Below are 22,536 nucleotides of genomic sequence, written 5' to 3'. Positions count from 1 at the left end.
CAGCGCCGTACTTTTCATAGTGGTTGTGCCTGGCATTACAACTAGGAGCAGCTCAGTCCCATTCAAAACTTCCTGCAATACCAGGCACAGCCAGTGCCAAACCTATGGCGCTGTGTTTGATAATAATGAAAACGTGGTGCTTCGGGCCCCTGGAGAAGCTGATATTGATGGCAAATCCTGAAGATAGTAATTCAAAAAGGAGGAAAGAAAAGTACTAAAGATCATCTGCAGTTCCTTAATTTTAGCAATATAAATCTTTATTATATAGCAAAACACAAAAGCCTAAACAGGACAAATAGAAACATTGCAAAATGCGAACATTGTGCCAGGAGCTGCCTCCTAAACCAAAAACTGGCACTGGGATACAACCCATATGACCGGCATGATTAACCCATGTAAATAAAATGGATGTCTGAAAAAGATATAGATTGAGACTACCACTTAGGAAAAAAAAGAATTGATTATAGTACATGAATAATGCAGTTTCACATGAAGCCATATCAAAAGTATAGATAGAAGTAACACATAAAGTGCCATGTGCATATTCCTCTGGATGATAGTTTCGCTTTGTTGCACTGTGTAACTTCTTTTGATACTGTATTATTTATGTATTATTATCCGCGTTTCGGCGGATCTTCCTCAGAAGGGATGTGTATCCTGAGAAAGATCCTCCAAAACGCGCGTAAAGGGGTGACGCTGCCGCAATCTGTGATCTGCGTAACCATAAAATCTGCTTTGATATCTAGTACTTGCTTCATCATTTGTTTAGTTCTTGCTTGAGGCTTGGGAAATGTTTTAGTAATATCCAGATATCAGGTGTTCGCCAGATCTCATGGTCATATGTATGGAGGAGATTTAGGCATAATTTGTCATGAAATGTATTATTTATTTATAATATATCTGATTTGTCTCCCTCATAGAATGTGTCCTAGAGATCTCCCTGACACTCTGGCGTGTCTACTGTTGGAGTATCCCATTCCTAACCAAATCTAATGCTGCATGTTGTACTTATGGTTGGATATACACTTCCAATATCTTTATTATTTATTCATTAAGGTATATTGAGGACATATCTATTTAAGAATCTGTTTTGTATGTACATTGAGACTCAGTCTAAATGAGGTGCTGGAGTTATCTTGCTCCAGCTTTTATCCTTATATCCCGGACACATTGTTGCCCAGTATTTTTTCATTCCCTGTCTGTTATGGCTTTGACACATTTTATCTGCTGTATGTTTTATTGCGTAATTTGTCAAGAAAGACGTATTTTTACCTTTATTTAGCCTTGTCTGGTAGACCTTTCTTTTGTAGGGTATTTGTTAACGGCAGAGGCCAGAAGTTCTCGGATGCTGCCACAACACCGTGACCGCGTGTCACGGGTATGTCAGGTGTAATAGACAGTCGCTCTGGATCTGGCTGTAGAAGGTCTCTGCGCTTGGCATTACAGACACCTTCTTAATCCTTCTTCCTTTAAGACCCAGTTGCGACCTCCCTCCTGCTCCTTGCATGGGAGTTAAAAACCCTCAGTTTGCTCCAGGCAATTGCCGGTGATACTTCTATGTACAGGCTTGGAGCACTAGCAGTCTGCTAGCGTCTTCTCTGGTGCCCTTGGAAGACTGTTGGCGTTACTCCTCTGGTGTCTGCTCAAGCTACGTTATTCGCCTTGGTTTGTCTTCCTTGCTGTCTTTAGTTTGTAGTGGGGCCTGACCAGTGCTCACCCCTCCCCTTCCCTATCTAGGGCCAAGCTCTAGGGTCATCCAGGGTTTAGGGTCCTGCTAGGCGATCGGTGTGGGATCTATATAGGGACGTTAGGGCAGGCAGCGTGATATTAGATCTGCCTAGGGGTCTCCACTCCTCCTTTCCCTAGAGTCTGGGCTTCCTCCCCCTCTTCACTTCGTGTCGCACTTAGTCTTTCCCACACCTTGCGTGACACAGTGGCCGGGTACTGTAGACCCACCCACCCCCTATTTAAATGAATGGGCGGATCTGTAGTACCCGTCTGTGGCCACTATATTTTTTATAGCAGTTCTGGCAGCATCCAGAAACTTAGGGCCGATGCCGGTAACAGCTGATCTGCGGTGGTTCAGGTGTCGCCCCTCACTGATTAGATAGTAATGGCCTATCATAAGTATACGACATCAATAAAAAAGTAGGGGCCAACCCCTTTCAATTTTTGAAGCAATTTTTTGAGCCTAAGCTAGAAGTGGATCCAGCAGGGGGAAGTCTTTCCCATATGAGCACAAAAACTTAGTAGACTGCGTTCTTGTGCTCATCTGAAAAAAATGGACACCTTAGGAAAACATCCCCTGGATGCACTGCATAAAGCAGTGTGAACAGGGTTTGACTTCTTTCTGTATATCTACGATGACTTTAGTATGCACTTTGTTTTGTTTTTCTCATAGAACATACATTACTTCTGTAGAGGTTTTTGGTCATGTTACTGTATGAAAATATGGTATTTGATTGTGTGTAAATCTCTCATGTTTCTAAACTGTTACCTGGAGGCAGTCTTTTCTTCCACCGGGCTTTATCTGGGTTCCTCTCATTGGCGTTACTGACTCTCAGCCCATCTCCTAAGGTTTGATCTGGTCTTTCCATTTCTCCCTGTTAGAGAGATGAATTTGAGATTTACCTCTATGATCATACACATTATACATATATATATATATATATATATATATATATATATATATATATATATATATATACAGTACAGACCAAAAGTTTGGACACACCTTCTCATTTAAAGATTTTTCTGTATTTTCATGACTATGAAAATTGTACATTCACACTGAGGGCAACTGAAAATATGTCTTATATTCTAGGTTCTTCAAAGTAGCCACCTTTTGCTTTGATGACTGCTTTGCACGCTCTTGCCATTCTCTTGATGAGCTTCAAGAGGTAGTCACCGGAAATGGTTTTCACTTCACAGGTGTGCCCTGTCAGGTTTAATAAGTGGGATTTCTTGCCTTATAAATGGGGTTGGGACCATCAGTTGTGTTGTGCAGAAGGCTGGTGGATACACAGCTGATAGTCCTACTGAATAGTCTGTTAGAATTGGCAAGAAAAAAGCAGCTAAGTAAAGAAAAACGAGTGGCCATCATTACTTTAAGAAATGAAGATCAGTCAGTCCAAAAAATTGGGCAAACTTTGAAAGTGTCCCCAAGTGCAGTTGCAAAAACCATCAAGCGCTACAAAGAAACTGGCTCACATGAGGACCGCCCCAGGAAAGGAAGACCAAGAGTCACCTCTGCTTCTGAGGATAAGTTTATCCGAGTCACCAGCCTCAGAAATCGCAGGTTAACAGCAGCTCAGATTAGAGACCAGGTCAATGCCACACAGAGTTCTAGCAGCAGACACATCTCTACAACTGTTAAGAGGAGACTTTGTGCAGCAGGCCTTCATGGTAAAATAGCTGCTAGGAAACCACTGCTATGGACAGGCAACAAGCAGAAGAGACTTGTTTGGGCTAAAGAATACAAGGAATGGACATTAGACCAGTGGAAATCTGTGCTTTGGTCTGATAAGTCCAAATTTGAGATCCTTGGTTCCAACCACCGTGTCTTTGTGCGACGCAGAAAAGGTGAACGGATGGACTCTACATGCCTGGTTCCCACTGTGAAGAATGGAGGAGGAGGTGTCATGGTGTGGGGGTGCTTTGAAGGCATACTGAAGCAGCATGGCTACCACAGCATCTTGCAGCGGCATGCTATTCCATCCGGTTTGCGTTTAGTTGGACCATCATTTATTTTTCAACAGGATAATGACCTCAAAAACTCCTCCACGCTGTGTAAGGGCTATTTGACCAAGAGGGAGAGTGATGGGGTGCTACGCCAGATGACCTGGCCTCCACAGTCACCAGACCTGAACCCAATCGAGATGGTTTGGGGTGAGCTGGACCGCAGAGTGAAGGCAAAAGGGCCAACAAGTGCTAAGCATCTTTGGGAACTCCTTCAAGATTGTTGGAAGACCATTTCCGGTGACTACCTCTTCAAGCTCATCAAGAGAATGCCAAGAGTGTGCAAAGCAGTCATCAAAGCAAAAGTTGGCTACTTTGAAGAACCTGGAATATAAGACATATATTCAGTTGTTTCACACTTTTTTGTTAAGTATATAATTCCACAGGTGTGTCCAAACTTTTGGTCTGTACTGTATATATATATACACACACACAAACGCCCATGATCACGCACTACATATACAGTATATGCATAGACATACATACCCCCACGTGTCCCAGACTTAATGAGACTGTCCCTCCCTGTTACAATGTCTCCCTAAAAGTCTTGTGAGCTGGAAACTTATGGGGACTAGACAAAGTGCAATAATTATATGTCTCATGTTTGAGAGGAGACATAATCAGTGCTGATTGTCATGTCTATGGACATAGTGAGGAAATCACAGCCCAAAGGTAAGAATACTGCACAGATGAGAGGATAGCCAAGGTTTACCCTTCCGGAGGGACTGTATATAGGAATATGTGGCAGGTATGTATAGTGATGCATGTGGCTGCCCTGTATATGGAGCATGTTGAAGGCACTTTGCAATGTGATACATATTGCTGCACTGTATATGGGCAGGCATGAGACAGGCACTCTGGTGATGCATGTTGCAAGCACTTTTATGCATATATCTGCACTGTATAAGGGATCCATGTGACAGGCACTTTGTATAGTGATGCATGTGGCTGCACTGTATATGGGAGAATGTGGCTGCACTGTATATGGGGGCATGTGGCTGCACTGTATATGGTGGACATGTTGAAGGCATGTATGGTGATCCTTGTGGGTGCACTCTATACGTGGCACATGTTGCTGGCACTATGGCGATGCACAGGGCCGGAGTCAGCACCCGGGCAAGAGCCGGGGCCCTGAGCAGGCGGGGGGGCCCACTCGCCGTCGGGCACCCCGCCACACTATGGGACCCGTGATGCCAACGTCCGCTTTCCCCTGCTTGCTCAGGGCCCCTGCACCCAGAGCAATATTTACCTCTCCCCTTGCCTCCGCAGCAGGTTCTGTCTCTTCCGCGGCTGCTGCACAGTGACGTCTCAGGTCAGAGGGTGCGGTGACGTCTTTCCAACGCGCTGTCTCCTGAGCCGTCACAGCGCAGAGCAGGAAGACGCCGGCACGCTAGGAGTCCGGACTAGCGGCAGCAGGTGAGGTGAGTATTTATTTTTTTATTGTATGGGGCATAGGGCATTATATGATGGGGTGGGGGGTGTGTGACATCCTGCATGGGGCATTATAAGGGAGGGAGGGGGTGTGTGTGACATCCTGCATGGGGCATTATAAGGGAGGGGGGTGTGACATCCTGCATGGGGCATTATAAGTGAGGGGGGGTGACATCCTGCATGGGGCATTATAAGGGAGGGGGTGTGTGACATCCTGCATGGGGCATTATAAGGGGGGGGTGACATCCTGCATGGGGCATTATAAGGGAGGGGAGGGGGTGACATCCTGCATGGGGCATTATATGGGGGGGTGACATCCTGCATGGGGCATTATAAGGGAGGGGGGTGTGACATCCTGCATGGGGCATTATAAGGGAGGGGGGGTGTGGCATCCTGCATGGGGCATTATAAACGAGGTGGGGATGCAACATCCTGCATAGGGCATTATAAGGGAGGGGGGGTGACATCCTGCATGGGGCATTATAAGGGAGGGGGGGTGACATCCTGCATGGGGCATTATAAGGGAGGGGGTGTGTGACATCCTGCATGGGGCATTATAAGGGAGGGGGGGTGACATCCTGCATGGGCCATTATAAGGGAGGGGGGTGACATCCTGCATGGGGCATTATAAGGGGGGTGACATCCTGCATGGGGCATTATAAGGGAGGGGGTGTGTGACATCCTGCATGGGGCATTATAAGGGGGGGTGACATCCTGCATGAAGCATTATAAGGGAGGGAGGGGTGTGACATCCTGCATGGGGCATTATAAGGGAGGGGGGTGACATCCTGCATGGGGCATTATAAGGGTGGGGGTGACATCCTGCATGGGGCATTATAAGGGAGGGGGGGTGACATCCTGCATGGGGCATTATAAGGGGGGGTGACATCCTGCATGAAGCATTATAAGGGAGGGAGGGGTGTGACATCCTGCATGGGGCATTATAAGGGAGGGGGGTGACATCCTGCATGGGGCATTATAAGGGTGGGGGTGACATCCTGCATGGGGCATTATAAGGGAGGGGGGGTGACATCCTGCATGGGGCATTATAAGGGTGGGTGACATCCTGCATGGGGCATTATAAGGGAGGGGGGTTGACATCCTGCATGGAGCATTATAAGGGAGGGGGGTGACATCCTGCATGGGGCATTATAAGGGAGGGAGGTGTGACATCCTGCATAGGGCATTATAAGGGAGGGTGTGTGTGACATCCTGCATGGGGCATTATAAGGGAGGGGGGGTGTGACATCCTGCATGGGGCATTATAAGGGAGGGGGGGTATGTGACATCCTGCATGGGGCATTATAAGGGAGGGGGGTGACATCCTACATGGAGCATTATAAGGGAGGGGGGGTTGACATCATGCATGGGGTATTATAATGAGGGGGGTGTGACATCCTGCATGGGGCATTATAAGGGAGGGTGGGGGTGACATCCTGCATGGGGCATTATAAGGGAGGGGGTGTGTGACATCCTGCATGGGGCATTATAAAGGGGGGTGACATCCTACATGGAGCATTATATGGGGGGAACAGCCTGCGTGGGTCATTATGTGGGTGGAACAGCCTGTGTGGGGCATTATGTGGGGGGAACAGCCTGCGTGGGGCATTATGTGGGGGGAACAGCCTGCATGAGGCATTATGTGGGGGGACAGTCTGCAAGGAGCATTATGTGGGGGGAACAGCCTGCATGGAGCATTATGTGGGGGCACAGCCTGCATGGAGCTTTATATGAGGGCCATTATTCTGTATGGAGCGTTATATGGGGGCCGGTATCCTGTATGGAGCGTTATATGGGGGCCAGTATACTGTGTGGAGCGATTCGCCGCGGGTTTCTGACCTATTGCAGAATTTACAATAGATATCACTCATGTAATGTAAGAAGTAAGTGAAATCTTTGCATTGTACTATATATCTATATTTCTCTGTGGTATCTGTGCATCATGAATCGTGGTATGTGCTAAAGGGGCCCACTGAGACTCTTTCGCCCAGGGCCCACAAAAACCTGGAGCCGGCCCAGGTCTTGCATGCAGACCTCACTGTCTGATGTGTCAGATTCTCCATCCAGGTCTTGTTGTGGGGACTTCCTGTCGCTCATTGGTTCTTCATCCTCATCTAATGAGATAACAGTAACGTTACATAACCCACATACAATCCAGTCTGCAGACAGCACAGATTTACAGTGAAACAGGAACCAAACATTGCATGGACAGTACAGCATGTCCTCCATCAATTGCTTTTTTGGTTTGGCTACTTTTCCCCTCATCTCTGCACTCACCTGAGTCTCGGTGTCTTTTGTGCCCCTTTGTTACTCTCTTTGTAGTAGACCATTCTCTATCTTCTTGCGAGATCAGATTATAGTCCTAAAGAGAAGCACAAAAAGGCCATACAAATGTCTCCTTTTTTTCACCTTTCAAGAACAGCACCACTTTTGCCCATGGTCAAGTCAGGTATTGCAGTTCAGCCCCATTCACAAATACTGCAATATCAGGCACTGCCACTGTTATAAGTGTTCGAGTGATGTGGACCCAGGGGCCATGAGGTGGTCTGGGGGGAAGACTATGAGCCCCATGTTGTGGTTACCCCCTCTACACATCCTGTGGCTATACAACTACTGGGCTGATCTGAACATGCTCCACCTATTTACATTCTACGATATCAGACTGGCAGCCCCGATAGACACAGTTGGATATGCCAAAATGTATCTTATGGCTGAACAGGCTTTTCTCTTATTTGGATGTGTGCCTGCCACACAATGTTTTTTTTGGGGAAGAGTGATCTGTGATACCACGCCACTTTTATCCATTGGCTATATTTGCTATCTGCAATACCAGATGCAACCATAGACAAGAGTGGTGCTGTTTCTGGGAAACCAGCAGACCTCCGATTTTAGTGGTTTCATGACAATGCATGTGTGGCCTTCTCTCTACCACAATCAGTATGTGGAAATAATGGACATGTGCTAACTTACAATCACTTTATCTTTTGTGTCTTCATCCGTATCATATTCCCCATTTGCCAGAGATGTGGTATCTTTCAGCCCAGTCCCATGTGTACGGTCAGAACACGATGCCCTGATGGGAGGGGAGGCATTCTGTCTGGATGTTGGGCTTGGCGTATGGCCTCCATAACTATGCCTTTGCTCTTTATTGATGACATTTCGATGGTTTTGTTGAATTTTTTTGGTGTCTGAGAGGTCAAGTGGTTTGTCTGGAGCTTCATCTTGTTCCTCGGGTCTCATCTCGACCTCTTCCCACTTGGACTCTTTCTCTTCCCAATCTTGCGCCCCCTCTTGGCTATTTATATGCTTGCTGTTCCTCAAGTGTGCACTTAAAACCTGTATCAGGGACATCTCCTTGTCGTCTTGACTCTCCCTTCGTAGACATTTTGGAATGTCTCCTCTTGAATTCGGTATCCTAAGCCCTTGGCTTTGCTTGGTTAGTAAGTAGTGAAGTTTCTCTCTTTGGGTTGCTTGGTTTATTCTGTTCTTCAGTCCTTGCTCTCTGACATATAACATGGCTCCTTGTAGCTCCGCCATTGCCACCTTTTCTTCCCAATTATCTTCAGGTCGTCTCCTCTCTGAAGGGGTCTCCCGATGTTTGTCTGTGAAAATATGAGCAGCCCCCTCATTCTGCAACCCAAGCCTACGTTGTGCCAGATGCTTCTGGATGTAGTGTTGTTTCAAGAGGGTGAATTGTTCTTCTGAGAGAACATGTTTTAAAGGTTCAAGTGGGAAATGGGGTCCACACGGTTCAATCGAGGGCTCCTTGGAAGGTCTACAATGGGAAAAAAAAGATAGTCATCATGAATGAACCTATAAAAAATCTCATTGTATGGGATCCATCATTAAAGTACAGTAAGGTACAAGCAATCAAATGTTCATAGCTTTTTGAAGAGTAAGAAATATAAAGCAAAAAGTAAAAAAGTGTTAAAAAAATAAAGCATAACATTTTTAACCCCTCCTTTCCCCCATTCAAAAAAAAAAGAACCTCAAAAAGCCTAAAGAAAGCATATTTATTATCATTAGCGTAACACTCATAAAATTCCGATCTGTCAAAATCTAAACATTTTTAACCCATAATGTAAACGGCGTGAAGACATAAAAAAAAAAAAAAACCTCCAAAATTGCCATTTTTCTGTCAACGCACCTCTGCCAAAATTCGCAATAAAAAAACAATAAACCTTCTTACGAACCCTAAAAGTGTGTTGTTAAAAACTATGGCTCGACGTGCAAAAAAAAAAAAACAGTCACACAGCTACATCAATGAAGAAATAAAAAAGTTATAAATCTCTGAATATTGCGACACAAACCAATTCTTTTTACATAGTTCAGTCACTAAAATAAAAAAAACAACTATAATTTTGGTATCATTATAGACATAATGACCTAAAGAATCATGCCTCCAGGTAACTTTTAACGCTCAATGAACTCCATGGAAATGGAACTAAAACAAAACTATAGCGGAATTGCATTTTCCTTTTACCACACTTGGCTTTTTACAAAATAAGTAACCCTCATACGGCTATGTCAACGGAAAAAATATGGGTCTTGGAGTAAAAATGAAGTGGCAAAAGTGAAAATTAGCTGCGTTTTTAAGTGGCTAAAAAACTAATGATATTCGTACCCATAAATATAAACCTATCTCGCAGCTTCACCAAGTGTGTGACTCAGCAGCTATAGTGGGTACGGAAAGTATTCAGACCCCTTTAAATTTTTCACTCTTTGATTCATTGCAGCCATTTGGTAAATTCCAAAAAGTTCATTTTTTTTCTCATTAAAGTACACTCTGCACCCCATCTTGACTGAAAAAAAACAGAAATGTAGAAATTTTTGCAAATTTATTAAAAAAGAAAAACTGAAATATGACCATGTGATAAGTATTGAGACCCTTTGCTTAGACACTCATATTTAAGTGACATGTTATCCATTTCCTTGTGATCCTCCTTGAGATGGTTCTACTCCTTCATTGGAGTCCAGCTGTGTTTAATTAAACTGATAGGACTTGATTTGGAAAGACACACACCCGTCTATATAAGACCTCACAGCTCACAGTGCATGTCAGACCAAATGAGAATCATGAGCTCAAAGGAACGGCCCGAGGAGCTCAGAGACAGAATTGTGGCAAGGCACAGATCTGGCCAAGATTACAAAAGAATTTCTGCATTACTCAAGGTTCCTAAGTGCACAGTGGCCTCCATAATCCTTAAATGGAAGAAGTTTGGGACCATCAGAAGTCTTCTTAGACCTGGCCATCCAGCCAAACTGAGCAATTGTGGAAGAAGAGCCTTGGTGAGAGAGGTAAAGAAGAACCCCAAGATCACTGTGGCTGAGCTCCAGAGATGCAGTAGGGAGATGGGAGAAAGTTCCACAAAGTCAACTATCACTGCAGCATCACTCTATGGCAGAGTGGCCCGACAGAAGCCTCTCCTCAGTGCAAGACATATGAAAGCCCGCATAGAGTTTGCTCAAAAACACATGAAGGACTCCCAGACTATGAGAAATAAGATTCTCTGGTCTGATGAGACTAAGATAGAACTTTTTAGTGATAATTCTAAGCGGTATGTGTGGAGAAAACCAGGCACTGCTCATCACCTGCCCAATACAATCCCAACAGTGAAACATGGTGGTGGCAGCATCATGCTATGGGGGTGTTTTTCAGCTGCAGGGACAGGACGACTGGTTGCAATGGAAGGAAACATGAATGCGGCCAAGTACAGGGATATCATGGATGAAAACCTCTTCCAGACTGCCCTGGACCTCAGACTTGGCTGAAGGTTCACCTTCCAACAAGACAATGACCCTAAGCACACAGCTAAAATAACAAAGGAGTGGCTTCAGAACAACTCTGTGACCATTCTTGACTGGCCCAGCCAGAGCCCTGACCTAAACCTAATTGAGCATCTCTGGAGAGACCTGAAAATGGCTGTCCACCAACGTTCACCATTCAACCTGACGGAACTGGAGAGGATCTGCAAGGAAGAATGGCAGAGGATCCCGAAATCCAGGTGTGAAAAACTTGTTGCATCATTCCCAAGAATACTCATGGCTGTACTAGCTCAAAAGGGTGCTTCTACTCAATAATGAGCAAAGGGTCTGAATACTTATGACCACGTGATATTTCAGTTTTTGTTTTTTAATAAATTTGCAAAAATTTCTACATTTCTGTTTTTTTTCAGTCAAGATGGGGTGCAGAGTGTACTTTAATGAGAAAAAAAATGAACTTTTTAGGATTTACCAAATGGCTGCAATGAAACAAAGAGTGAAAAATGTAAAGGGCTCTGAATACTTTCCGTACCCACTGTATATACATAATGGGGTTGTCCGGCTTTAGGTTACAAGTCTGCAGTCACTTTATGTAACTGCAGACTCGTGAATCCTCACTTCGCATGCACTGCGCGATGTGAGGATTCTTCGGCGGGCACCTGACCGCAAGTATGTGATTTGCATATATGTGGTCATGTCCTGACTAGACGTGCGCGGCCTCGCTGAACAGGAATGTATTGAGCAAGGCTGGATAAGTCTAGTCGAAATTTTAAGTATGCAATTCACATATGATCACATGACCCCTCGCTCCCGGCATCGGAGAACAGAATAGTCACATAGTCTCATAGAGAAACTGCAGACTTGTACTCTAAGGCCGAGCAACCCCTATAACACCCCCATATATAGCCATGTAATGCCATCCAATATATATTCACACATGCCAGTATATTAAGCAGGTGACTCACAATTCATGATTTGGGCTGCGTTTATGGATGTGTGATGGTGGCACATTGGCTCCGCTCTTGGCCCCTGGTCTCAGTACAGCAATGGTCCCGTGGAGCTGGTTGGATATTCTTTGCTGGTTCTGTGTGCTCAGGAAAAGTTTTTGCACCCCGGACATATTCTAGAGAATAACATACAATGAAATTAAATGGGCGTCACAACTAAGACCTGATAATCCAATTAAAAAACATTTCCCTTTAAAAGAAGTCTTTCTGACATACACAGATATTCTGGACAGGAGTCCAAATGCAAAAAAGTAAACTTGGCCCAGCCTATCACTAGGACTGGCGGAGATGGATGATGTCAGGCACAAGTAGGATCGGGAAAGATGAATTTCAGCATCTTGTCCTTTTGCTCTCAATGGAAATAAGCCCCTGCCAGAGTTGTTTGGGAGCGGCTTACTCACCTGTACACATCAAGAACACATGCATTCTTAACTGAGCAGAGCATGCATGTGTATGGTGATGTCAGATAAGGAGGCGTGCTTGGAGCAGCGGCGCCTGTCCACAAGTATGTGGTTTGCATACATGTGGTCACATGCCGACTAGACGTGCGCAGCCTCGCTCAGTACAAACGTATTGAGCAAGGCCTGACAAGTCGGAATGTGGCCAGAAGTATGCCAATCACATACTTAAGGTCATGTGATCACTCGCTTTTCGGATGGGCACCATCAAACAGGGCAGAAGCACGTAGTGCATAGCCTATCACAACTGAAGATGGCACCACTGACCCCGATGGCTGGGCACGCTGGTTCATTGATTAGACAGAGTTAATTGGGCAATGTCATTTGTTCTATAGCTCCTGGCCATAGAGGAAATGATAATATATATAAAAAAAGTATTATTACTGATTACTAGTTGTCAGACATATCGTACCATGTCAGCCTGGCGAGCGTCGTTCTCCAGCTCCTGCAAATGCTTCACTGCTGGTGACAGTCTTAGGACGGCGGCACACGTTTCTGACATAGAAATAGAGAATCAAAGCGTTATGCCGGAATCAAATCGGTTTCCCATTTACAAAAATGTCCTTTTATGTGTTGATGATAAATCAATAGATGGAAGGACCAGGCCTGTTGGATTTTACCAAGCTTGATTCTTTTTCCCCTGTGAAGATAAGCAGCAACAGATTTGTCTGGCAGCCTCTTATCTCCTTACCTTAGCCAACAGATATCAAAAGTGTAGTGTCTGACCTTCAGGCGCTTGGCATTCAGGGATCATTTCTGGCGTCTCCCTGTCTCTGTTTGCCTTTTCACCGCTGTTTTTCTGATTTGAGTTGGAGAGTCCAGGCTGCTGGGCCTCGGGGGCGACACCGTTTTCAGGGGTTTGACTCCCGGACCTGCTCCTGTCACTAAAAATAGTAGAACAATACAATATTTGTCCCTGTGTCAAATAAGAAGACACCAGCAACATAAATGGCACATAACAGGGGTGTGTGTGGACTTGTACAAATATTATATTGGGGCCAAGGTTACCCTTATGGACTAGGTTGGGGGCCACCTATAGGACATTTAGACTGTGGATCTGCGATACTGTAATACCCCAATTAAAATTATTTCTTGTAAGGAGGTTGTACCCCCGCTGGTAGATCAGATACTTTTCAGTTTTTATTTTTCACGTAGAGGCACAACAGGCTTGGTGGTTACAGTCACTGTTATATTATAAACACGGTTAGTGTTTAAATTCACACTCAAATGGATGAACAATTGTAGCACTTTCTACAGTCCCATGCAGGCGGCGAGAGGACGGTGTGCCACAGCACAAATGCAATACATGGGTATGCAAGAGGCTTGTATTATCTCCACCTGCAGATGCTGCGGCACAATGTTTTTGGAGCCACAATTTATACTGTCAAGTGAGCGTAGGGCAGCAGAATGGCCCCAAACTGACTGGCATCTCCTCCTGCTGCAGAATGACTGCCAGGAACAACATTCCTGGTGTTATCAACTAATAGTGGTAATGGATTACCACAGAAACAATAGTTGGATGCCTTTTACTCTACACACCAGACAATTCCCGGGCATTGTGAGATGCAAGAGTTTTTTCTTAATCACATACAGGCTTTGACTTGCATTACTGGTGTCTTCAGACACTTCACCCACTTCATACCATTTCACCTAGATATTGCATTACACACTCTGTACAGATACATGGTCTTCACAAGAGTTCTATGTATTAATCCATACTCTCTTACCCAACCAGCAAAGCTCATTAAATAATCTCACATTCTGCAGCCCTCTTCTCTTAGTGCTGCTGTCAACTCATGCCATGCTGAGTGCTGCTGTCAACTCATGCCATGCTCTTCCTCTCCTCTAGCATGTTTCACACCTGTTGAACTGAAGGCTACTGTAATCACTGCAGCAATATCACATCTACCTGCAGCTGAATCTCTCCCAGAAGACTTTACTCCTTTCTATAGGATTCACTCCATGCTTGTAGCCTAGTTCTCTGCAGTTCTCAGCAAAATAACCTCTGGTTCTCCCGTGGTCTTAGCCACACACAACCCACTTTCTGCTTAACAGCTCTTTTATAGACTCAAGTACTACAGCAGCCTCTAGTGACAATAGTTAATACTGCAGAGATGCATTTAACTGTATGCAGATAGAAAAAAAATAAAGGGGAAAGACAATTACTTGGGCATATAGTGACATTGGCAAGGGTTAGTCAGGTTTAGTCCCACCATCCTTACCAAAAAATGGTGAAATAATATATCTACCTAGTTATTATAGAAAATTTCTTTGTTGCTAAAAAACAAAGTGATTACACTGGAAACAAACGTTGACCCATTACAGACTGGTGGAACCTGTTCTACATAACTAGTACACACCCTTGCTTCTTATTATATGCTAACATATGGATGTAGTCCAGGGAATTTCCCACAAAGGCAGAGCTATGTGCAGAGCAGCTAGCGCTGTTGTATGAAGGCAGAGACATATAGCACCGCAACACAGACCAAATGAATCTCTCACTGATTCCTCCCATCCGTCCTGTTCAGTAATGGGCCACTAGATCTCATTCACAAAAGACAAATCACAGAGTGGAACAAAATTGCAAAAAGGGAATATGGTGCAATGACTGCTACTGTTGCAGCTAAAGCTTAGGTGCCATTTTGGACTTTGCTGTCCGCCTGGGAATTGTAGTTTTGCAACAGCTATTGGGCCACAGGTTGGAGATAACCATGCTAGAGCATGCATTTAAAGATTACCTGCCATTTAAATGACTTTTTGGAATAAACTGATGTATTATATGAGGAATTACACTAATTCTGGCTATTATATATCTTGCATTTTTACAGTTTTGCCCTGTGCAAGTTCTTTCTCTAATTTTGAATTGTCTTTAAGAGTGTGTGTGGAGACCAGCTGCTATGATGTCTTCCATACACAGCACACACAGACATGAGATATTCCTGCTCTCCTGTCTCCATGTAGAACATGTTCAGAAGCAGTAGCAGCATAGAGAAGGTTACACAGCACTACTGAGCAGTGTAGCTCTGAATCTAGGACTGGGGATAAAATGCTTACTGGAATGCTGTGTGTGTCAGTGCCTCCTTACTAGACTTCAATAGTCAGCTGTAATCTGATCCCTCAGTAGAATTGAAGTCTATTGTTTTGACAGATTTTACCACTGTTTCAGAGTGACTGATGAAGTTGAGTAGCTAGGAAGTTGTGAGATGGAGAAGTGGCTCATAAATGGAGAAAGAAGTACGGTATATCTCTCTGATGAGTTATATTAAAAAAATTTCTTATATCCGTTTGTACTGTTGATTTATGCACAGTTTGTTGAAACGACAGTGACCATTTAAATGAAAGCTCTACTTAAGATGATGTTATACCTGGAGTTCATTTCCACACATTTGGCTTTCCTCAGCTCGTCCAGCAGAGTCTTGTTCTCTTCCTTCAACAAATTAATTTCATTGGCTGCAAAAGGAAAAAAAACCTTGTTAAAGTTAAATCTAAATCTGTTCATTGCACATTTACACAAAGCTGCATTAAGCCTAGAACTATGCATATTTTTTTAAGTAGCTCTCCACACTATGGTTTGGATGTGAAATTGTGGGCATCCATATATTACACATGGAAAAGACACTAACAGGTATTATAACAAAGAAAACAGGAGAAAGCAGTGACTATGCATATCTCTGAAGCCTAGGTGACACTTTGACTAAATGAAACATCATAATTGCCAACAATGGCTACTTGTGCAGTTTGGGATCTACCCTGGTCATGCATGTTGTTTGAATGGGGAAAGAAAAGTAAGCTGCTGACTGACACATCTGGAGTACATATACTGGCAGTGAAAGGGTCACTGATCAGTGCCACCATCTGTACTCCAAATTAGTACATTGTGATATTAGGCAAATAGACTGGGGAAAAGCAGCGATTTGGTAGCCACAGGAATGACGACAAATCCACTAATTACGCAATTTGCAAAGTTTCAGAACTTTCAATTCTGGACAAAATTATATAAAAAAATAAAGAGTTTACTCTTAAAGCAGTGAAGCGTTGCACTGCATAGTATAAACTCACTTAGAGAGGAGATCTGCTGAAGATTGTGGAAGTGACAGGTTTCATATTCTTGTTGCTTCTTCTTTGCTAGTTCTTGTGTCACTGTGCACCGATCACACAAACCAGCTCTCAGCCTGAATAACCAAACACGAACATATGAAAGCTGGTGTATATTTCTTTATTATTTATATAAAGGTATATATGCAAAGAGTATAGACGAGAGGCAACATGAAGAACAAGCAAGCCCAACATTTGGAGAACTGATGAGTGTGAATGAATAGCAAACTCACCTGTTTTCAAGCATCTTAATATTTTCATTCAGAACTTTGTGCTGTTCTCTTAGTACATGGTTCTTAGAAAATAGCTCCTCAATCCTTTGTGCATCACTAAAATTGAGGAAAAAGTGAATACAGTTAGGTATTTATATACAGTATACACACACAGACACACACATATATAAATACAGGGTGGGCCATTTATATGGATACACCTAATTTAAATGGGAATGGTTGGTGATATCAACTTCCTGTTTGTGGCACATTAGTATATGGGAGGGGGGAAACTTTTCCAGATGGGTGGTGACCATGGCGGCCATTTTGAAGTCGGCCATTTTCAATGTGAAGAGGGTCATGTGACAGATCAAACTTATTGAGTATTTCATAAGAAAAACAATGGTGTGCTTCGTTTTAACGTAACTTTATTCTTTCATGAGTTTTTTACAAGTTTATGACCACTTATAAAATGTGTTCAAAGTGCTGCCCATTGTGTTGGATTGTCAATGCAACCCTCTTCTCCCACTCTTGACACACTGATAGCAACACCGGAGAAGAAATGCTAGCCCAGGCTTCCAGTATCCATTGTTTCAGATGCTGCACATCTCGTATCTTCACAGCATAAACAATTGCCTTCAGATGACTCCAAAGATAAAAGTCTAAGGGGGTCAGATCGGGAGACTGTTTATGTAGGAATGCTCGGACCTGACACCCATAATGTGGTGGTGCACCATCTTGTTGGAAAAACTCAGGGAACATGCCATCTTCAGTGCATAAAGAGGGCAACACATCATCATGCAGCAATTTCAGATATCCAGTGGCATTGAGGTTTCCATTGATGAAGAATGGCCCCACTATCTTTGTACCCCATATACCACATCCAGGGCCGGCGTCAGCACCCGGCGCACCCGGGCAAGTGCCGGGGCCCTGAGCAGGCAGAGGGGCCCACTGGCGGTCGCGCACCCCGCCGGGCTATGGGTGGAGGAGAGCGGTGTCAGCGCCCGCTCCTCCCCACTTTCTCAGGGCCCCGGCCGCCGGATACTTACCTCTCCCCGTGCCTCCGCAGATCCACTGTCTTCCTGCTCTGCGCTCCCTGTGACGTCTCAGGTGAGAGGGTGCGGTGACGTCTTTCCACCGCGCCCTCCCCTGAGCCGTCACAGGGAGCGCAGAGCGGGAAGATACCGGCGACGCTGGAGTCCGGATCTGAACAGCTGCAGCAGGTGAGGACGAGTGAGGTGAGTATTTGATTTTTTTTTTTTTATGTATGGAGGCATGGGGCATTATATTAGGGGTGACATCCTGCATGGGGCATTATAAAGGTGGGGGTGTGTGACATCCTGCATGGGGTCTTATAAAAAGAGGGGGGGTAACATCCTGCATGGGGCCTTATAAAGAGAGGGGGGGTGACATCCTGCATGGGGCATTATAGAGAGAGGGGGTGACATCCTGCATGGGGCATTATAGAGAGAGGGGGTGACAGCCTGCATGGGGCATTATAGAGAGAGGGGGTGACATCCTGCATGGGGCATTATAGAGAGATGGGGGGAGACATTCTGCATGGGGCATTATAGAGAGAGGGGGTGACATCCTGCATGGGGCATTATAGAGAGAGGGGGTGACATCCTGCATGGGGCATTATAGAGAGAGGGGGTGACATCCTGCATGGGGCATTATAGATAGAGGGGGTGACATCCTGCATGGGGCATTATAGAGAGAGGGGGGGTGAAATCCTGCATGGGGCATTATAGAGAGAGGGGGGGGTGACATCCTGCATGGGGCATTATAGAGAGAGGGGGTGACATCCTGCATGGGGCATTATAGAGAGTGGGGGTGACAGCCTGCATGGGGCATTATAAAGAGGGGGGGTGACATCCTGCATGGGGCATTATAGAGAGAGGGGGTGACAGCCTGCATGGGGCCTTATAAAGGGGGGGGGGGTACATCCTGCATGGGGCATTATAAAGAGAGGGGGGGTGACATCCTGCATGGGGCATTATAAAGAGAGGGGGGTGACATCCTGCATGGGGCATTATAAAGAGAGGGGGGTGACATCCTGCATGGGGCATTATAAAAAGGAGGGGTGACAATCTGCATGGGGCATTATAAGGGGGGGGGGGACAGCCTGCATGGGGCATTATAAAGAGAGGGGGGTGACATCCTGCATGGGGCATTATAAAAAGGAGGGGTGACAATCTGCATGGGGCATTATAAGGGGGGGGGGGACAGCCTGCATGGGGCATTATAAGGGGGGGGGACAGCCTGCATGGGGCATTATAAGGGGGGGGGGGAGCCTGCATAGTGCTTTATGTGGGGGGAACAGCCTGCATGGAGCATTATAAGGGGGGGGGGCAGCCTGTATGGGGCATTATGTGGGGGGTAACAGCCTGCATGGAGCATTATATGGGGGCCAGTATCCTGTATGGAGCTTTATAAGGGGACCAGTATCCTGTATGGAGCGTTATATGGGGGCCAGTATTCCGTATGGAGCCTTATATGGAGGTCAGTATTCCGTATGGAGCCTTATTTGGGGGCCATTATTCCGTATGGAGCCTTATATGGGGGCCAGTATTCCGTATGGAGCCTTATATGGGGGCCAGTATTCCGTATGGGGCCTTATATGGGGGCCAGTATTCCGTATGGGGCCCAGTGTTCCGTATGGGGCCTTATATGGGGGCCAGTATTCCGTATGGAGCCTTATATGGGGGCCAGTATTCCGTATGGGGCCTTATATGGGGGCCAGTATTCCGTATGGGGCCCAGTATTCCGTATGGGGCCTTATATGGGGGCCAGTATTCCGTATGGCGCCTTATATGGGGGCCAGTATTCCGTATGGGGCCTTATATGGGGGCCAGTATTCCGTATGGTGCCTTATATGGGGGCCAGTATTCCGTATGGGGGGTTATATGGGGGCCAGTATTCTGTGTGGAGCGATTCGCTGGTTTCTGAGCTATTGTAGAATTTACAATAGATATCGCTTATGTAATGTAAGAAGTGAAATCTTTGCATTGTAATATATATATATATTTCTCTGCGGTATCTGTGCATCATGAATCGTGGTATGTATTAAAGGGGCCCACTGAGACTCTTTCGCCCGGGGCCCAGAAAAACCTGGAGCCGGCCCTGACCACATCATACCATCAAGATACGAGATGTGCAACATCTGAAACAATGGATACTGAAAACCTGTGCTAGCATTTCTTCTGTGGTGTTGCTATCAGTGTGTCAAGAGTGGCAGAAGAGGGTTGCATTGACAATCCAACACAATGGGCAGCACTTTGAATACATTTTATAAGTGGTCATAAACTTGTAAAAAACTCATGAAAGAATAAAGTTATGTTAAAACCAAGCACACCATTGTTTTTCTTATGAAATTCTCAATAAGTTTGATGTGTCACATGACCCTCTTCCCATTGAAAAAAATAAAGTTGGATTCAAAATGGCCGACTTCAAAATGGCCACCATGGCCACCACCCATCTGGAAAAGTTTCCCCCCTCCCATATACTAATTTGCCACAAACAGAAAGTTGATATCACCAACCATTCCCATTTAATTTAGGTGTATCCATATAAATGGCCCACCCTGTATATATATAGATATATATATCTATATATATATCTATATATAGATATATATACATACGGTAGGTATATATATATTGATATATATATATAGATATATACAGTACAGACCAAAAGTTTGGACACACCTTCTCATTTAAAGATTTTTCTGTATTTTCATGACTATGAAAATTGTACATTCACACTGAAGGCATCAAAACTATGAATTAACAATGTGGAATTATATACTTAACAAAAAAGTGTGAAACAACTGAAAATATGTCTTATATTCTGTAGCGCCGGCGTCCCTGCCCTCTGCTAGGCAGGGACCCTGTTCCCCTCACCTCTCTGCTCCGTGCCCGGCGTCCTCCTCCCGCTCTGCTGGCAGCGCGCGCTCCTTCCCGGCCACTGTGCTTAGGGCGCGCGCTCTCCCTCCCTCTTAAAGGGGCCGCGCGCGCCATCCTAAGGAGTCCCCGGCCAATGGCCGGAGGACTTCACCATATATAAGGCACCTCCTCCAAAATGGAGGTGCCCGAGCAATGTTGTTGCACTGTTCACTACTCTGCTTCAGCCCTCAGGTCCCCTTGCCAGTTACCTGCCAGATACCTGCCAGATTCCTGTCAGCTTGCTGTCTTATTCCTGCCTGATATTCTGCTACCTGCCTGCTAGCCTGAGGTCCGACGGTCTGCCTTACAACTCCTGTCAGTCTGTCTAAGGACCAGCTTGCCCGCTCACCTGGGAGCGCACATCAGCTACCTGCCTGCTTGCCTGAGGTCCGACGGTCTGCCTTCCAACTCCTGTCAGTCTGTCTATGGACCAGCTTGCCCGCTCACCTGGGAGCGCACATCTGCTACCTGCCTGCTAGCCTACCTGGAGGCTCCGCCGTCACGTGCTGTGACCACCTGCCTGTCCAGTGACTCCTGCCCGCTCACCTGGGAGCGCTCATCTGCTGCCTGTCTCCTAGCCTACCTGGAGGCTCTGCCGTCACGTGCTGTGACCACCCGCCTGTCCAGAGACTTCTGCCCGCTCACCTGGGAGCGCTCATCTGCCGCCTGTCTGTTGGTCTTCCTGGAGGCTCCGCCGTCACATGCCGTGACCACCCGTTTATCCAGAGACTCTCGCCTGCTCACCTGGGAGCTCACGTCTACCATCAGCCGCCACAGGTCGTACCAACCCTTTACCCAGAGACTGCCCCGGTCACTTGCCGTGACCATCTGCCCGTTCATCCAGAGACTGCCCCGGTCACTTGCCGTGACCATCTGCCCGTTCATCCAGAGACTGCCCCAGTCACTTGCCGTGACCTCCTGCCCGTTCTTCCAGAGACTGTCCCGGTCATCTGCTGTGACTACCTGCCTGATCGCCACCCGCTCCCTTACAAGGACCGCCCCCTTGTATAGTAGCTCAGAGGTTCCGCCTCCCAGACCCGTTACAGTTTGCTCGGGCCATGGAACCCGGTGGCACCCAAGCTCCCTCGCTCTCGGACCTGTGTCATGAACTGTCCCGTCAGAGGTCCCAACAGGAGTCCATCCTGGGTCACCTGCGGAATGTCAATTCTCGCCTGGACACTCTGACTGCTCCGCCAGCAACCTCCGCCAGTGCCATGACTCGCAATCCGGCAGCTCCGCTGCCCACTAATACCATGGTATCCTACCCCGGACCCCGGCTTTCTGCACCTCCTCGCTTCGGAGGCGACTCCGCCCAGGCTCGGGGCTTCATAAATCAGTGCACCCTGCACTTTGAACTATTGTCCCACCAGTTTAACTCCGACTGGGCCAAAATTGCCTTCATCATGTCCCATCTCACCGGGGAGGCCCTGGTCTGGCTAAATCCTCTATGGGAGAGAGGAGACCCCCTGGTGTCCGACTTGCCTGCCTTTCTCACGGCTTTCCGGAAAGTCTTCGACGAACCCGGACGGAAGACCTCATCCGCATCATCACTGCTACGCCTCCGTCAGGGAGGTCTCACCGTGGGCCAATATGCCATACGGTTCCGTACCCTTGCCTCGGAGCTGGCCTGGGATAACGACGCTCTGGTATCCGTCTTCTGGGAGGGTCTGTCAGGCCGTATTAAAGATGAACTTGCCGGTCGGGACATTCCTACCACTCTCGATGACCTAATAACTCTTGCCACCCGGATTGACCTACGGTTCCAGGAGCGTGCCAAAGAGGTCACCCGTGAGAGGAGGTTTCCACGTCTAGCTCCTACTTTTCAGAAACCCGTCACTCCCTCCGTCTCTCCCCAGGTACACTCTCCTGAGCCTATGCAGGTCGA

The 22,536-nt window shown here is 46.2% G+C and overlaps 1 protein-coding gene across 2 annotated transcripts in view; it reads right to left on the bottom strand.

The window, feature by feature from the left end:
• RBBP8NL (RBBP8 N-terminal like) overlaps window positions 1-22,536 on the bottom strand; it is a 48,354-nt gene that overhangs the window by 2,508 nt on the left and 23,310 nt on the right. For both annotated transcript variants that reach the window (XM_073682980.1, XM_073682979.1), the window contains exons 4-13: window positions 16,726-16,821; window positions 16,457-16,569; window positions 15,763-15,847; window positions 13,124-13,281; window positions 12,810-12,892; window positions 11,898-12,055; window positions 8,140-8,944; window positions 7,447-7,531; window positions 7,204-7,283; window positions 2,498-2,603 (exon numbers count right to left, since the gene is read on the bottom strand). In XM_073682980.1, coding sequence (XP_073539081.1) covers window positions 2,498-2,603; window positions 7,204-7,283; window positions 7,447-7,531; window positions 8,140-8,944; window positions 11,898-12,055; window positions 12,810-12,892; window positions 13,124-13,281; window positions 15,763-15,847; window positions 16,457-16,569; window positions 16,726-16,821 — 1,769 coding nt within the window. The remainder of the gene's footprint in view (window positions 1-2,497; window positions 2,604-7,203; window positions 7,284-7,446; window positions 7,532-8,139; window positions 8,945-11,897; window positions 12,056-12,809; window positions 12,893-13,123; window positions 13,282-15,762; window positions 15,848-16,456; window positions 16,570-16,725; window positions 16,822-22,536) is intronic.

Source organism: Phyllobates terribilis, unplaced genomic scaffold (genome assembly GCF_046119375.1).
Source record: "Phyllobates terribilis strain yellow unplaced genomic scaffold, ASM4611937v1 Scaffold_5__5_contigs__length_657084704, whole genome shotgun sequence".
NCBI classification, from domain to species: Eukaryota; Metazoa; Chordata; class Amphibia; order Anura; family Dendrobatidae; genus Phyllobates; species Phyllobates terribilis.
The sequence above is the reverse complement of the archived record's forward strand: the minus strand, read 5'-3'. Positions and strand labels throughout refer to the sequence as shown.